The sequence below is a fragment of the Lactuca virosa genome, chromosome 3, assembly GCF_052849685.1.
Source record: "Lactuca virosa cultivar CGN04683 chromosome 3, Lactuca_virosa_CGN04683_v6, whole genome shotgun sequence".
In the NCBI taxonomy this organism is placed as follows: domain Eukaryota; kingdom Viridiplantae; phylum Streptophyta; class Magnoliopsida; order Asterales; family Asteraceae; genus Lactuca; species Lactuca virosa.
This window is the reverse complement of record NC_136428.1, coordinates 101,503,077-101,521,356: the sequence shown is the minus strand read 5'-3', so window position 1 is coordinate 101,521,356 and position 18,280 is coordinate 101,503,077. Positions and strand designations below refer to the sequence as shown.

Sequence of the window (18,280 nt, the reverse complement as noted above, 5' to 3'; positions counted from 1 at the left end):
TTTTTTTATCTTGGATGATGCTAAAGAAATGCATTTATACCCTTTCTAGTTGCTAGAAACATTTTAATCCAATTTATACATTACCAAATAACATATATAGAGTATTTGTTGGATTAATTTTTATACATTTTTTTTCTAAATCTCATAAAGGGTTAATTTAATAAAGGATTATACCGAAAGATATATATTATTAAATGTTACACGGTGCCGACATACAGCAGAGTCATAAAAGTCATCAACCGCACGATTTAAGAATTCTCTCATAAATAACCCCTATACTTGATGCAATTGTCAACTACTCCCCCCATCACTTTAAACCTCACATTTAACCCCATAACCACTACCAACCACTATACGATATAAACAAGAAACAACTAAATAAAATGCCCCATAAATGACCCTCACACTTAATGCAATTACCAACTACCCCCTGTCTAACTTTACACCTTGCATTTAACCCCATTCTCCCTATATATAACCAAGTCCATATCAATCATCATAGGTATTCTCCATACCTTCACATTCTGGTTTTTCAATTTCGTTTGACTTCTAAATTTTGACTTTTGACAACTTCTCATCAATGGCAACCACAGGAAAGCTTGATGTTGAAGTGAAGGTGAAATCCGAAGCTGATAAGTTCTGGAACACCATCTTGGACTCCGCTACAATTTTCCCTAAAGTCTGCTCTGATCTCTACAAAGAAGTTGAAGTTCTTGAAGGCGATGGACGTAGCGTTGGATCCATCCGATTGGTTCATTTTGCCGAAGGTATAACAGTCTTGTAGACAGCTAGCTGACAGCCGGTTGTTAGATCTGGTTAGAAACATCTAACAACCGGCTGACGATTGTCTAACAAATTTAATTATATAAGATTACTAAAATACCCTTTTACGTAATCAGGATCGCCAATTGTGAAATCGGCCAAAGAGAAGATTGAAGAACTTGATGAAGCGAAGAAGAAAGTGGCGTATAGTGTGATTGATGGGGATATGATGAAATACTACAAGACTTTCAAGGCTACTCTTGAGGTGATTCCGGAGGCAGAAGGAAGCATTGTGAAGTGGATGTGTGAATATGAGAAAGCAAGTGATGAGGTTCCGGATCCAAGTATGATCCGAGACTTTGCTGCTAAGAATTTTCAGGAGATTGATGCTTATCTCCTTAAAGCATAAAGTATGTTTGTTTTTTATCAACTTGTGTTTGCTATAAATAATGAAATGTGTGACTTCACCTTTTGTACTTACATAAGTTGTTATCTACTTATGAATAATATTAATCAGTGTACTTCCTTTTCTTTACTTAAAGTTGATATTGGAATATTGATATCAATAGCAATGGGGTAGTTGAATGTTGATGGTTCCAACTAGATACCTCAAACTTTTTTTAAGAGGTTTAACTACTCAGATTCCAATTTCGTTTGATTTTTTATTTTTGTTTTTCACATGTGGACATATGATGTCGCATGTTTATTAAAATAATTTCATTAGATGTGACATATGTCAACAAAAAAGACAAAATTTTATAACAATGGAACAAAATAAAAATACAATATGCAACAAATATTGACAGTTGAGTGGTTAAACCTCTTGAAAAAAAATTAGAATGCTATAATACACAAATAAAAGAAAATACAATGTTCTATATATGGCTTTACATAAAGAATATACCTTTTTTTTCCTAGAGAAGAAGCTTTAAAAAAGGTTTGTTTTAAGTGATTTGCTCCTCAACAACATCTTGCAAGAGAGGTGACTCTTCATTCTGCAACTTTAAGCTCCCTCCATTGTTAACCACCACACTTTTTTCTTTAGCTTTTCCCCACATCACAGAATAAAACCCAATAACAACAATAACTGATCCCAACAAACTGCAAATAAAATAAAAAAATTAGGGTTTCGGATTACTAATGTGTACAATCACAATTTATACACATAAACATAAAAAGAAAACATGTTCACCTTCCAAGATAGACACCATCACCTAAGAAAATGACACCAATGAAAGTTGCGATCACAATTCCTATTGGATGAAACATAGCAACAAAAACTGGACCTCTTCTTTTTATGCACCATGATTGAACTGTGACTTGAAAAGCAGACCCAAAAATCCCCTGTTTATTTCGTTTCAATGTAAGTTGTGTTTGAAAGAAGTTAATAGATTGAGCCAAAAAAAAAAAACTAAAACTTACTGAGTAGAGGATATACATAAGCCTTATTTTAGGCTTTAAACTAAAAGAACCCAGGTCAGCTTCCACAATGAAAGAAGCTAGAGCTGCTAAAATGGTGCAGACAAAGCAGTATGAGAACATTACAATCATCTCTGCAGGGTATTTCTTAAGGATAAATGCCTGGAAACATTATAAAACAAGTAATTAGAAAGAATATGTTAATATGTTAATATGTTATTATGCAAAAGTGTATCATAATTCATAATACCTGTGCAATAATATACATTGAACCAAAGACGCAGTCAATTGCTAGAAAGATGCCTCCGAGTACCCAATTTGATGGTTGCACAAGAAGATTCTGAGAGATTTCTGATTTTAAGAGAGATGATAGAATTGTGGGGCCTTTGTAAAGAGTCATGATGATAGCTCCTGCAATTGACACTACAGTGCCGATGAACTTTGCCTGTGTGGTTAAGCTTAAGTCAACTGCTTCCATCCTGAAACCACCAATCTGAATCGAATGAGATTTGATGTTTCAAGGTACAATAAACGTAAAGACAATGATGGTGTCATTAAGTATAACATACAAAGAAGATAAATGGGGGGGAGAATTAGATAGCAGAAGCATAAAGAGATTTTTACCTGAATAAGATGGCGAGTATGAATGTAAAACCTGGGATGAGGTTGAGTAAGGTTGTTGCAAGAGTAGCAGAGGATAACGAGATACCAGAATAGCCAAATACCTGTGCGAAGAAACTTCAAAAACTAACCAGTCAGTGTTTCCGTTTTGGTAGATCAGATCAGACTGGAATTCGAGCAACATCAGGTCAAACGATGAGAAAAATCTAGTTATAATGTTCATTCTGGTTCCAGAAACACGATGTCGGTGTTACTAAACACTTCCTCCCACGAATCAACAGAAATGTTTTTGAATTCGAAAATGTAGTCATTGAATACACAAGAACACCACAAATTTCAGGTTAAACTACAGGTTACATACCCTAGTAGGCCAATAGTGAAAAATCCACAGACGACGATGAAGGTAAGTGGAGGACGATTGGCCGATCTGCAACCAACCATAGAAACTTATTAAATTGCGAATCAACGTAGTCCTATCAAGTGAAAATTTTGAGGAGATTGACCTAATTTACCTGTGGAAGATGAGAGAAAGGGGAAGAAGGATGAGTGAAGCGAGGGCATTGGAGTAGAAAATGAAGGAGTAGTTGGACATGCCATCTGCTATGGCGTACTTGCTTACTATAATCAGTAGCACTTGGGCGATCTGTGCTCCCACCATGCCCACGTATTCCTTCATCTCTCTCACGCCACCGGTACCGGCGGCAGTCAAAAGTGTATCTTTGCTGGCTTTCTGTCGATCAATGGAAACGGCGCCTTCCCCTTCACCTATAGGCTATAGCAGCCGTAAGGGGCAAAATTGTCACAAGGGTGTCTGGTGGGGTTGGTTGTTGTTTGATGTTCCGGTAGTCCCACAAACTTACAGGTTTCCTATTTATTTTTTTGTGCATTTTAAGTCTCTAAATTTATATTTTAGGGATAATGACTTGATAGGGTAAGATATTTTTTGAAATGTACACATTTAGTCTTTATTCTTTTTTTTTTAAATAAACCCTTATACTTTATTAATATGTACACATTAGGTCATTTTCACCGGATTCTACAGGTTTTGCTGACGTGGAATAGTTTATTTTACAAAAAAAAAGAATAAGGACTAAATGTGTACATTTCAAAAAGTATCTTATCCTATCAAGTCATTTTCCCTTTCTTTTATTTTGTTGAAATGAAATATCCAGGTGGCATCCACATATCCACAACGAGATTTTTTCAACTTTTATTCATCATGAAAAAGAGGGAGAACTCCGATCTCCGGCGACTCCTTTATGTGTTCCTACACATCATTGGTAGCAAGGAGGAATGATGGCAAAAACAACAAGGTCGAAGGGGGAGGCAGGAGGAAGTAGAGACGGTAGTTGGCGGCGAGGAGCTGCTCTGGTAGCCCCCTCGTCGATTCTTTCTTCTTTTTCTGGCAACATATCTCAAAGATGGAGGCAAAGAGAGACAGATCGGAGAAACACAACAGGTAAAGGGTGTTTGGCTGTTGCTGTTCCACCGGAAGGAAGAGAGACGAGAAAGAGAAGGGTCGCCGCCCTTTTCTTGTTGCAGGAGGATCACCCACCTCCGGTGACTAAGCTAATTAATTGTTATTTAGTGCCACTTGTGCTTCCACATCAGCAAAACCTGTAGAGTCCGGTGAAAAGGACCTAATGTGTACATATTAATAAAGTATAAGGGTTTATTTTACAAAAAAAAGAATAAGGACTAAATGTGTACAATTCAAAAAGTATCTTACCCTATCAAGTCATTTTCCCTAAAAGAAAATTCGTATATGACCAGTATACCGGGTATAGTCGGTCACAAGGATTGCATTGTTACAAAAAATAAAGTATAAGGGTTTATTTTACAAAAAAAAAAGAATAAGGACTAAATGTGTACATTTCAAAAAGTATTTTACCCTATCAAGTCATTATCCCTATATTTTACCTATTAAAATAGGAAATGTATTTGGTTCCGGAAAAACGGTTATGCTCATGTGACTTTTCTAAATAAAAACTGAAAATCATATTGAAATTGGTTAAAGGTTTTATCAAGGTTTTGAAAGATGTCTAGTTAGTTTTTACCACAAAAATATGGTTTATTACCACACACAATAAATGATAGTCATATTTCTTTTTTAACAATTTAACTTAAATAAAAACTTCACTTTTAATAAAAAAAACATAACATATCATTATTTCAAAAAAATAAAAACATTATTCATATTACCATATTAACATAAAACCATACTACATACTTTATATATATTAAAAAGATTCATTATTATTGACAATTTTAATATATATATATATATATATATATATATATATATATATATATATATATATATATATATATATAATCTCAACTATTACTAATAACTTATGTTTGGCAATTCGATTTAACTAAACGGGGATGTTATTTTCTTAATTGTAAGAATATAAATATGAAAATAATCATTTTATGTATATGTATTATAATTAATATCAGTCAAATTCATATTATCCCGATATCTATATATTAAATGAAAAGAAAAAGAAATAAAAAAAATAGAAAGCAAGATATAAAGGAGAAAGAGAAGAGTTAAATGGAGAAAAATAAAATTAAATATCCATATTTATTGGAAATAGACTTAAAGGGTTTTGTTTTAATATAAAAAATTTGGATTTCTAAAGAAAAATAAATAGGAAAAAAATATGAGAGAGAGAGAAGAAGAAGAAGAAGAAGAAGGTGCAGCCAAACCTAGCTTTGTGCGGTTCTACCGCACCCAAAACAACATAGGGGGCGGTGTTTCCCTGCCACCGTGGCAAGGGCTGTGGCCAAACCGCACCCTACTCCCTCCGGTCTAAGATTGATTTTTAAACTTTAAAATTATTTTTGGACAAAAATGATTATTCATTTGGTGGAAAATGAGTTTAAAAAAATCAATTAACTTTTGTGTTTTTGTGGTGGCAAAATGAGTTTTTAAATATTTAGATTAGTTTTTGTGACGGCAAAAATGACTTAAAATATCTTTTTTGAAGTTATTGTGGTTCATATAGGTAAAATGAGTTTCAAAATATCAAGTTTTACATGCTTTTTGAAATCTCATTTTTAAAGCTTATGAAAAACTATTTTGAAAAATGTTTTTGAGTTTGCATTTTTTTTTAAAACTTACTATCTTTTCAAAAAACCAATAAATCAATAAGTTGTTTTGAAAAACAATCTCAAACACCCCCTTCAAATGGTTGGTTATCGTCGAGATCTTCAAACCAACAATGCTTTTTTTAGTTGTTTGTCGATTCACAAACATGCAACGCTTTTTCATCATATTTTTTTAATCTAGTGTTTTGATTTGTGTTTTCATCCACTTTTGTGGGTTTGAGTATCCATTTTCTTTCATCGGATTTTTGGGTAGTCTGTGATTTATGTTTTATCAAATTTTATAGATTTGAAAATGGATTTGAGTTTCATTAGATTTTGGATTTGAGCTCCATTTTCAATTTCATTGGATATTGTTGGCAACGGGGACGCACTATAGGTTATGGGTAATGGTTTCTGTCTTGCCAGAGGTGACGAGTGGTGGTTACCAAAGGAGCTCAATCTTTTAACATGAATGAGGGATGATGAGTCCCAATAAAAGAAATAGAAAAAGCAAAAATATTATTAAGGGTAAAATTACATTTTGACAGAGGACGACAATGTAACATAAAAGATACAGTAGGGATGATTCGATTGAAAAAAATAAAATATATGGATAAAACTTGCAGATTGAAACATATATATTTAGTTTATTGAGTAATATATTTATTGTTCAATGAAAATTATTTACATACAACGGAAGATATTAGTTGGTACTTTCATTTTTATTTTTAAAACTTATAACTCACAACTATACACATCTATGCTTATAAAGTATAAACCCATTAATAACTTATTTTTTACTTTTATGTGAGACACATTCCACAACCACTTTATTTACTAACTTTATTTTCAAATACTTATTTTTGAGCATCGATATCTCATTCACATATTTTCCGTTTTGGACACAACATATATCGTTTCCAAGCTCTCACAGAGAAAAATATAATCCACTAAGGATTAATAAAATATATAATATATATTTATTTTTAAATGTGTCCAAGGTTTAATAAAAACATATTTTTTATTAAATTTTCCAACATATCTAAAGATAATCTTCTTCCTAGCTTTCCGTATGTACCAAAAAAAACCATACCAATAATTGTGTTAATAAGTTACACCTTCTTGGGCTGATTTGAGGAAAACAAACGACAAATCTAATATCGAGTTTAGATTTGAAAGTCATTGTTTAGGCTCGAAACCCACTCCAGCCCATCTAAGCAGTTGATCGACATCCTGTGCTCCACCCTAGCCTTGTGAAACAAGCATAAACAAGATCGAACATTCAAACTTCTTTAAGCTAATAGCGAGGTTACATGGATGCAATTTAACATAAGCTCTAAATGAAGCAACTCACTTTTATAGTAAGCCACCCATTCCATTTTAGTGCAAATGGTTCTGTAACGATTGTGAATTTTCATTTTAACGTGAGTTAACCTTCTAATTTATCTTGAACTTTCAATATTTCTTACATTTATTGGCTTAATTTAAACTTAATTTCATTTTATTTAACTTTTCAAATTATTTCTACTTAAAATGCTAAAACTTGCAGCCCCGAAATACGCATGATATATAAAATGTTTATCAATAGGGTTGGTCCGTTGATATTGAGATTTTGTGGGAAAAGTAAAAATGAGTCATAAATATTTCTTTGTATATAAAGAAAAATCATTGATCAGTCCATAATCACCCCACACACGCCTACCGACGACCCTGTTTATCAGCGATGCTACGTGTAAGAAAAAGTGTTCTCATGAGTTTGCAAATATTTATTCACAAAATATGTGATTAGTTTTTTAGAATTAGGAAAACAAGGAAACCCACTATATAAGGTAATAAACTATCATTTTAACACGTTTAGTCATTTTTTCATATACAATTTATCATTAAACTCATATTTGTTGTTCAATAAATACCAATTCAATAAGTTATTACAAATCTAATGGGTTTACCTATTCAAGAAACAACATTATACTCATTTATAAGTTCATTAAAAAACACTACAAAGCCTTTAATTTACTCATTTTCTTTTATGTTAGAAACTTGAAAATGCCCTCACCCCCTCTATTACCATTAACATCCATTCATTTCCCTTTTCTTCTTGACTTTCGTGCACCTTCATTGAGTGATGCAATTATATTGTTGGAATATGATTTCAATTGATTGAATGTTTGAGCCAATTTTTAGGTTTGATTGTCGATTAGAATTGATTAGATGTTCGATTTTATTGCATGTTTAATGGTAAACTGCATATAAAAATAATAACAGTAAATCGTGTATAAAAAAAATCAACAATACCCATTCATAATAATATATTTTAAACAATTAAGATAAATTTAATGATAAAATATATAAAAAATAACTAAATACATGCAATAATAACAATTTATTAATCTATAAAATCATTAAAAAAATACATTTCCATTTTATAGTTATTAACACGCAGGACTAGGGATGCTTACAAAATGGACCAATCATCTTAGAGCCACACACCAAGTCACCAACCAATACAAAGCCGTCGCTACTGGATGTTGATCAAGTATTTAAAATTACAAGTTCTTCGTTCAAGGACTACAAACTCGAATCATTGTCCTGAACCAACCATGTTATCCTCGCCCCCACCCCAATACATGTCACAACAAATTTCCCATTCTAATTTCTATCTCCCTATCAAACACACACGTCATTCTATCTTCTTCACCTAGTGAACTAGCAATAATTCAATATTATATGAAAACGATAAGAAATCATCAGAATATATTCCTTCAAGATTCCGAAGTTGTTTAACTTGATTTCAAGACACCCAAAATTGATTGCTTTCAAGATTTTTAAACTAGGGTTCTTGTGGGTTTTCGATTGTTTGAAAGAAATTAGAGATGGATGACGATGGGATCGAAGAGGTTAGTAGTAGCATTAGTGCTAGGTTACTAAGAAGGAGGAGCGGTGGTGGTGATTCAAATTCACGGTGGGTGGATGGTAGTGAAGTTGATTCAGAGTCACCACCATGGTCATTGGTTAACGATGATGAAAATCGAAGTGAAGGACATGGATCTATTCGAAGAAGGTTGGTGAAGAAGGCCAAAAGAGTTGACTCTTTTGATGTTGAAGCCATGGCTATCTCTGGCTCCCATGGCCACCATGACAAGGTTAGCTCAAACGTAATTACAAACTCTGTTACGAACTTTAATCGCTAATTAGAAACTTTGATCGTATGAAAACACCAGGAGGTATCGATATGGCAGACTCTTGGATTGGCTTTTCAGACGCTTGGAGTCGTGTATGGTGATATGGGGACGAGTCCTTTGTATGTGTTCACAGATGTTTTCAGCAAGGTCAAAGTCGAGTCAGACATTGATGTTTTGGGAGCTTTATCACTTGTTATATACACGATTGCTCTTGTTCCATTAGCAAAGTATGTTTTCATAGTGCTTAAAGCAAACGACAATGGTGAAGGTATGAATTATGAAACACCCAACTCATTGGTTGACTTTGATTTTTCAAAGAACGACACGATTACTTCATTTAACTCCTAACAAATTGACGTAAAGTTTTGTTTTTTACTTGCAGGGGGAACATTTGCACTGTATTCACTGATCTGCAGATATGCAAAGATCAATCTTCTACCAAATCGTCAAGTTGCAGATGAACGTATATCAAGTTTCAGGCTCAAATTGCCAACCCCAGAACTCGAAAGGGCTTTGAAAATCAAAGAGAAATTAGAACACAATTCGTTTTACAAAACCCTTCTCTTGTTACTCGTTCTAATGGGAACTTCTATGATCATCGGCGATGGCATTCTAACCCCTGCTATCTCAGGTAACAATAGTAAATTAGTAATCATCTTCTCCATTTCGCCACTTAGAAACCCATAATCGAAACATAATCTTTACCTGTTTGTAGTCATGTCGGCTGTGAGTGGTCTCGAAGGTAAAATTGAAGGATTTGGCACAAACGCTTTGGTCATCGTCTCAATTGTGATTCTTGTGGGATTGTTTGGGATTCAGAGATTTGGGACTAGTAAAGTAGGGTTGACGTTTGCTCCAATGCTCGGTTTGTGGTTCTTTAGTCTCGGATCGATTGGATTATACAACCTAATCAAATACGATGTATCAGTCGTGAAGGCGATTAATCCTGTTTACATTTACCTGTTCTTCAAAAAGAATTCCGTCAAGGCCTGGTCGTCTCTAGGTGGTTGTGTTCTATGCATTACAGGAGCGGAAGCCATGTTTGCCGATTTAGGGCATTTCACTGTTCCATCAATTCAGATTGCTTTCTCGTTTGTGGTGTTTCCATGTCTTCTGTTAGCTTACATGGGTCAAGCTGCGTATCTTATGAAACACCCTGATTCCGCCGCTAGAATATTTTACGATTCCATTCCCGATGGACTTTTTTGGCCGGTTTTTGTGGTTGCCACCATTGCGGCTGTGATTGCTAGTCAAGCTATGATATCGGCTTCATTCTCCTGCATTAAGCAATCCATGGCTCTTGGATGCTTCCCAAGGTTGAAAATTGTTCATACATCGAGAAAATTCATGGGTCAAATCTACATTCCTGTAATCAATTGGTTCTTGATGATTATGTGTGTTCTCGTTGTAGCCACATTTCAAAGCACGACCGACATAGCCAATGCATACGGTTCGGTTTCATAAACTATTAGTAAATGACCATTTTAACCTTTCACATTCAGAGGTTTAAAAAGATCTATAATTTGTGCAGGGATAGCGGAAGTCGGGGTAATGATGGTTAGCACGACATTAGTAACCCTAGTGATGCTTCTAATATGGCAAACAAACGTATACTTAGCCCTATGTTTCCCTCTCATCTTCGGATCAATCGAGCTCCTATACATGTCAGCAGTCCTTTCCAAAATCACCGAAGGTGGTTGGCTTCCTCTTGCTTTCGCCTCCTTCTTTCTTTGTGTCATGTACATTTGGAACTACGGAAGTGTCTTAAAATACCAAAGTGAAGTCCGAGGCAAAATTTCAATGGAATTCATGAACGACCTCGGGTCAACTCTCGGAACTGTTCGTGTGCCCGGAATTGGACTAGTCTACAACGAGCTGGTCCACGGGGTGCCCGGGGTTCTCGGGCGGTTCCTGTTAGAGCTGCCCGCAATCCACTCCACACTCGTTTTTGTGTGTATAAAGTACGTTCCGGTGCCAGTAGTCAATCAAGATGAACGGTTTCTTTTCAGAAGGATCTGCCCGAAAGATTACCATATGTTTCAATGTGTAGCGAGATATGGGTATAAAGATGTACGTAAGGAAGATCATCATGCGTTTGAGCAACTTTTGGTTGAGAGTTTGGAGAAGTTTATGAGGAAAGAAGCTCAAGAACTAGCGTTGGAGAGTGAGGTAAATGATGCTGAATTTGAAAGTGTGTCGGTGGGTGTGGGCCCGAGAAGCCCAAGAAGCTATTCTGGGGAATTGGGTGTGCCATTGATGATGGAAGTAGAGGGAGAGGGTGATTTGGTGTTGCCACCGAGTGTGATGGGTGACGTTGATGATGATCCGAGCTTGGAATATGAGCTTTCGGCTCTTAGAGAAGCTACGGAATCTGGGTTTACTTATTTGCTTGGACATGGTGATGTTAGAGCGAGAAAGGATTCGTTTTTTCTGAAGAAACTTGTGATTAATTACTTTTATTCGTTTTTGAGGAATAATTGTAGGGGTGGAGCTGCGACAATGAAGGTTCCGCATATGAATATCATACAGGTTGGGATGACGTATATGGTATGATATATCATATATTTATGTATGGTATGTGTAGGGTCAAGGATCTCAAATGAGCAAGTCAACGATCTCTCACTTGTTCAGAAGTATGAAGAAAATTTGTTTGTTTTGTTGTAGATGAAAACGTGTGGGCAATAGAATGAAGCTATTAACTACCTTGTTATTATGTTATTAGGAGAGTATATGAGATGGTTTGGTTGGTCAAAACTGAACCATAACCATTACAATTGATTAATGTATTTCGATAGTCATTGGATAATGTTTATATTGGTTTAGGTTAATGGTTTTAATCCGTTAATGGTTAATATCGGTTAACCATAATATAAAAATAAAAATATTTTTCTATAAAAATTGAAAAACATAAAGTACATTGCTATAAAAAGTAAATGATTGTGTATATATAATCGTATTGATAGAAGATTACTTATCGTATCTAATTTCAAATTATTACCCTTTAAAATTTTAATTCCTAATATAATTACATACATATATTTAATATTATATTATATTAAAAAACATTTATCAATATTATTCGTTCGGTTCGGTTTATAATGGTTCGGTGTTAGATGAAAACCATAACTGAACCATATGTATTCGGTTAATCAAAATTAGAAACCATACAACATCTTTTAATAATGGTTTGGTTATATCGGTTTATCTGGTTTTGGTTCAGTGTTTCGGTTAATATGCTCACCCCTATTTGTTAGCTTGTCATATTAGTAATTCTTAAATTATATTAATAATATTGACAATTTATACCTATTGAACAATAATTATATTAATTTTTATTTATTTAGATAGTACGTAGAGCATCCATAATGATGAGTTGAATAGGGTGACAAATTTAAGTGTCATTCAATTGATGAAACTCTATCATTGCGATATGTCATCTTGACATTCAATAGATTTGAAGTTCATTGACCATTAAACTCTTCAATGGAAAAAAAAAAGTTTTTAATTCTTCAATATATACTATAAATTACGTTTTGTAATATTTTATTGAACTTTGTATAGTTCAATGCATCTTAGGAAAAAAAAAGTTCATAGAGTAGTATAGATTATAAAAAGATGATGTGAAACTCTTTGAAGTTTAATGTATTATGGACATCCTTAGAATAACGCTTTTTAAATAAAATGCTATTTAATATTGTGATTAATAAAAAAGAAATAAATAGTTTATATGTTTAACAGTTAAAAGGAAAATAAAAGAAAACTAAATTCAAGTCTTATATCCTCTCTAATAAATGAAGGTTTTTTTTGCCACTTGTTACAATCTCATTCAATTTGCCAAATGTCATTTTGTGGTTATTTTGAATTAATTTTTTTTCACATGTCATTTTATGAGTTTTTCTATTTTATTAAATTGTACATAATATTTTGATATAATAATTGCAATAAATGTAGTAATAAATGGATATCAATTTCATTAATGAACTTATCTTTCAATTTCAAAATTCTCAAAATTAAAGTTTATTAGTTTATTTTGTTTATTTAAATTTAAAAGATAAAAAATATTTTTATTATAATAATTCATTATTTTTCTTATAAATTCAAAGTTCTCAAATATTTTGACCTTTATATATATTTTTTTAAAATTAACCATGTATTACATGAGTCTCATAACTAGTAGCGTCATATACGAAAGAGAACTCCACCCTCTCTTAAAATCCCACCATTTTGCATTAGAATATCCCATTATATTCGATTTTATTTGATTCGACACTCGTTTAACATCCACTGTGTCCTCATCTTTCCAATTTATTTTATTTAAAAACTTGGGAATGTCAAGTTTTTTTCATTTCATTTCAGTTCTTCCTTACCTTTCACTAATCTTTTTAAAAGGGGACTCATGAACTAAGTGCAAAGAGTTGTTTGGGGTTTGAATGTTTGATTCCCACCCTTCATTTTTTCTGCGAGTCATTTGTTCCACCTAATTATGGATCCAAATCCGACCCAAGTCCGCTACTCAGTTTTCTATTTATATAGTTTGGGCTTTATATATATATATATATATATATATATATATATATATATATATATATATATTTTCGTTACGAAACTAGTCCAGATTTCTTTTAGGAATTTTCACAATTCTATTTTTTTTTACAGTTGTCTCTTTATTTGTTTTATGGAATATAGTCTTTTTTTAATAAAATTACTTTTTACGACTTTGTTATTTATAAAATCGTTTTTACAAATAACACATTTTTTAGAAAATTATTAGTTTACAAATGTAACACCCGGAATCCAGAAGGTTAATTGTGGAATTATGCAAATTGCAGGTTGAAGAGCCTCAACTCGGCGAGTTGGAGGAGCCAACTCGGCGAGTTGAAGATGAAGAATTGCGGGGATTTAAAGGGTCTACTCGACGAGTTGAAGAGCCTCAACTCGACGAGTATAAGTTGTTCTGGTCGCGGGGTTTAATGAGAGAACTCGACGAGTTGGATGAGCCAACTCGACGAGTTGGGCGCTTTTTAGGAAACCCTAATTTTGGGGTTTTGCACCTTATTTAAACACCTTAAGTTCCAGGTGTTGGCCTCATTTCCAGCTTCCATAGCCCCTAACCCTAATCTCGAAACCCTAGAGCCTACTTGAGTGTTGTGAGCTCATTGTGGGTGTGTTTTGGTGTGTTTAAGGCTCATTGAAGGAAGAGAAGCTTGGTGCAAGGTGGTGGTTCAAGTAGGAGCTTTCAAATTTTGGTTCTCTGCTCCATTTCCAACACATTTCGGGTATAAAGCTCTAACCTTGCTTAGTATTAGCTTAGATCTCTTCTTGGGTTTATTTATATGCTTTTAGCCATGGATGAGTGGCTGTTGGGGAAGTAGAAGTCCCAAGTGTTTATCCTTTCCAGATCTATGGCCTTCATGAGTTCTTTTGGCATAAAGGTGCCAACTTTATGGTCTTAAGGGCTTCATGCATCTATTAAGCTCTTCTTTTAGTCTCTTGTGAGCTTTTGAGCCTCTCCTAGCCATTCATGAGGGTAAAGTTGGAAGCTTTATGTGACCATGCAGTCTTAAAGGACCAGATCTGTATTTTAGGGCATTGTTTTGGTGGTTAAGTGTTTATTGATTAATCCCTTAACCTTTTAAGCCTAGGATTTGGGTTTTGAGCCCACTTGGTTGGTTCCTAGGGGTAAAGTTGGAAACTTTATCCTTCTAGACGCTTTTTTAGTTAAGATCTGAGTGGGGAAGCTGTTAGTTTCAATTATGTCGGCTTAATGGATTAAGATGTTTGGTTCCTGATGAACTCGGCGAGTTTTTGGGGTGAACTCGGCGAGTTGGATCAGTCTTTCTCGATTTTTTTCAGTCTGATGAAGGAAACTCGGCGAGTTGGGTCAACTTGGACCGTTGACTTTGACTTTTGAATAATGACTTTGAGCAAGTTTGTCCCAAGGGGTAATTGAGGTAATCTGAATTGAAATTTAGGGAAGTATGGGCTTAGGATAAGGCCCATATGGGATTGAGCCCAATTTGGAAAATTGGGCCATTAGTGGGCCTTTGTGGATCTTTTGGTTTTGGGCCTTTTTGGTTATTGAAGTTGGGCCTCAGTTTTGTTTCTTGTTTGGGTCAGGGGTAAAATGGTAATTTTACCCCAAGTATGGTTAATTAGGCCTTGGAATGGAATCCAATTGTTGATTTGGTGTTATTTTGATCTGTTAGTTCGAAGGTGTCGTCAGGGCTGCAACTAGGGAATTCTTTCAGCGAGCTTCAACATTCGAGGTGAGTCTCCCTTCGCATAATTCGTGGGTCGAATGCACCAATACCGACCCACTAGTTGATGTTTATTGTAAAATGATTGTCTTTGTGATAATTGTCAGGTTTGCTAGTATTTGTTGATGTTTTTGTGATTATTTGCGTATGTTATTATATGGTAGTGGTAGGGGTGAAATAGACCGAGTATACGGTTGAAATAGACCGAAGGGGAGGCCAGCACCCAGATATGCTCGGCAGTATCCGGTTGAAATAGACCGAAGGGGAGGCCAGCACCCAGATATGCTCGGCAGTATCCGGTTGAAATAGACCGAAGAGGAGGCCAACACCCATATATGCTTGGCAGAATGTTTATTGTATGGTATGTAGTATTTGAGGAACTCACTAAGCTTTGTGCTTACGGTTTTCAGTTTTTGTTTCAGGTACTCTAGTTTTCAAACGAAAGAGCTCGGGATGATCGCAACGCATACACCCGTGTTTTTCGCAATATGTGATCTTTGGGAATGAACTCTGATAATTGTTTTTATTTAAATGTTTTTTCAATGTTTGGACAAAGTCATAATGGTGTTTTGATTAAATAAAAATGAAAATTTTACCCTGGATTTTTGGGATGTTTCAACAGATATTTTTTATCTTCTTTCTATGCATTTTTTGTAAGATTCCTTTGTTTTTATATATTCTTTATATGCATGTTTTCAAAGTATAGCTCCTCTACGTCGAGTCGTAAATATCTAATAATCTCTTACAAAACATGTAATGCATAAGCAACAAGTCACCTTACAGATCGTCGAGGACCTCAAGCCACCTCATTAAGCATGACTATATGAAAAACATCTCACATGCGGACATGCCAACGATAGTTCATAGTTTCATAAGAATTTTCTTACACATGTCATGTTAGCATGCCATGACCATTGAAACAATTAATACACGGTCATCCTAAAATAATAGTAAAACAGATTAGCATAACAAAATTTGAAAGTACTATTTCAAACAAGTTAATCGTACTATGAATATGGTTTGTATTCTAGACAATTATTCCGGACAAGTTATTCGTGTTCCCGATAGTGACGAATTTAGAACAAAAAAACGCATGACCCCTCATAGGAAATTAGGTTGGTCCTTAATTTTTCTTTTCAATACTACAAGGTAGGTCCTAATATAAGTTTCTATATAATTTCTAGAAAATAATAAAATTTAGGTAGGTCTTAGGATCCAACTAAAGTGTATGTAGCTCCGCCCCTAGTTTCGGACTGAGAATAATATTACAAACATGCCTTTCTATTGAAGTAATGATTCATTTCCTACTTATTAATGGTTATCAAAGCCAAACTAATAAGAAACACTCAATTAGTATGTATGTAAAACATAAAATGAAATATGTTACAGACAAGTTCATGGCTTTTCAAACTAGGGTTTTTATGTTTAGAAAATGTTTTTTTTTCACAATATAACACCAAAAAAGTTAAACAAATATATAAGTTACAAAGAACATGATAACACCTGAAGCTTTTCACAATTCGATCCTATTTCTAGGGATGTCAACAGGGGCAAACGGGACGGAGATTGCATCTCCCGCCCCACCCCCGAAATTTCCCCATTCCCCCACCCCTGCCCCCGCCCCCAAAATTTCCAGCCTCCTCACCCCGCCCTTGCCCCCAATGTAGGTACCGCATTTAATAATTTAATTAAATAGAAGGAACCACTTACTCGATAGGTGTCTAACGAATCTCAAGTCGTAAACAATCTGTTATGGAGTGGTTGGTCATTTCAGAAAAATCTAAAATACAATATATTTATTATTTTCTTTAATACCATATTAATATCCCTACATAAATTCCGTACACTTACACTAACAAATATAATAGTACAGTGCAATGCCTAAAGCCACCGACAAGTTGAGACAATAGTCATTGAATTTGTAGAAATGGATACCAAAAACAAATATCTACGAAGAAACAAGATAGGGGCCCATGAATTTATTTTTTTACCCAACCATTTTTAAGACACTTCTCAAATTTATTATTCATTATCGTTTGAAAAAGATCAATAACATATAATACAACCGTTAAATCATTACAATTTTGCTCTTTGAGTCATGAAAGTTATAGTAGTGTCTAATATGTCATTAAACATCAAATTTTGTTATAAGGTTACTATCTTTTGAAATCGATACTCGTTAATAAAAACAAATATAGGAAAATACCCATTCTTTGGTTTCTAACTTGCCATGCCATCAACTAAGAACCACATGACATGTTTTTCTTATGTAAACAATCAAAATATTATAATTAAGTTTAGTTCAAGACCTAATCTTGCATCGATCGCCTTAATGATGTCCAATACTCTAGTAATCTCCATTGAGTCTCTGATGAGGTCTCATCATCAAGATACCATGCATAAAGAAGCTTGTAATTGTCCTTAATCTGATGTACAATAGGGTGCAATACAAGAACCAAAAAAAAGTGGTCTGAAAGGATACTTTTGTTGAACTCCACCAAATATGTTTATCTTCCAAATACAATTTTGCTTAATTCCAGTAGTGGACTAATACAATTTTGTTGATTTCAGTAGTGAACCAAATATGCTTAACTCTAGTGACAAAATATGTTTATCTTCCAAATATAATTTTGCTGCGGTTCATATAAGAATTATACTCACAAAGAAATGGAAAGACAACTCAACCTCACCTCATGAAGTAATTAGTAATGTGATATATCCACCACTCTAAAAACATTGGAGAAATCCACCGGAAACATTGCAAGGGACACTCATCATGACGCTCCCTAATTGCTTTATTTAACCGAAACCAACATTTTATTTTAATATCATAGTTTATGTAAATATGTCTTTACCTTATAAAAGAATGGTTTTATATGAAACCCTTAAATTAGAATATCTGAAGTCTCGTTGCACCGAATAAAAGAATACGACTTAAGAAAT

General features: G+C 34.1%; 3 protein-coding genes across 3 annotated transcripts; 2 read left to right on the top strand and 1 right to left on the bottom strand.

The window, feature by feature from the left end:
* The first annotated feature begins 482 nt into the window (after nt 1–482).
* Nucleotides 483–1,297, top strand: LOC145166302 (MLP-like protein 423). Its single transcript, XM_079085242.1, has 2 exons — nt 483–767; nt 900–1,297. Exons 1-2 carry the CDS (start codon nt 581–583, stop codon nt 1,169–1,171), a joined length of 459 nt encoding a protein of 152 aa, XP_078941368.1. The 5' UTR covers nt 483–580; the 3' UTR covers nt 1,172–1,297.
* Nucleotides 1,298–1,561: 264 nt separating this feature from the next.
* On the bottom strand, nt 1,562–3,593 carry LOC145166301 (WAT1-related protein At5g40230-like). Its single transcript, XM_079085241.1, has 7 exons — nt 3,315–3,593; nt 3,164–3,229; nt 2,806–2,919; nt 2,432–2,660; nt 2,185–2,343; nt 1,955–2,106; nt 1,562–1,863 (listed from the first exon to the last, which is right to left on the bottom strand). The coding sequence occupies exons 1-7, from the start codon at nt 3,476–3,478 to the stop codon at nt 1,707–1,709; spliced, it is 1,041 nt and encodes a 346-aa protein (XP_078941367.1). The 5' UTR covers nt 3,479–3,593; the 3' UTR covers nt 1,562–1,706.
* Nucleotides 3,594–8,443: 4,850 nt separating this feature from the next.
* Nucleotides 8,444–11,908, top strand: LOC145166300 (Potassium transporter family protein). The gene is made up of 5 exons (XM_079085240.1): nt 8,444–9,041; nt 9,120–9,348; nt 9,463–9,711; nt 9,796–10,530; nt 10,612–11,908. The coding sequence occupies exons 1-5, from the start codon at nt 8,772–8,774 to the stop codon at nt 11,631–11,633; spliced, it is 2,505 nt and encodes an 834-aa protein (XP_078941366.1). The 5' UTR covers nt 8,444–8,771; the 3' UTR covers nt 11,634–11,908.
* Nucleotides 11,909–18,280: the final 6,372 nt, after the last annotated feature.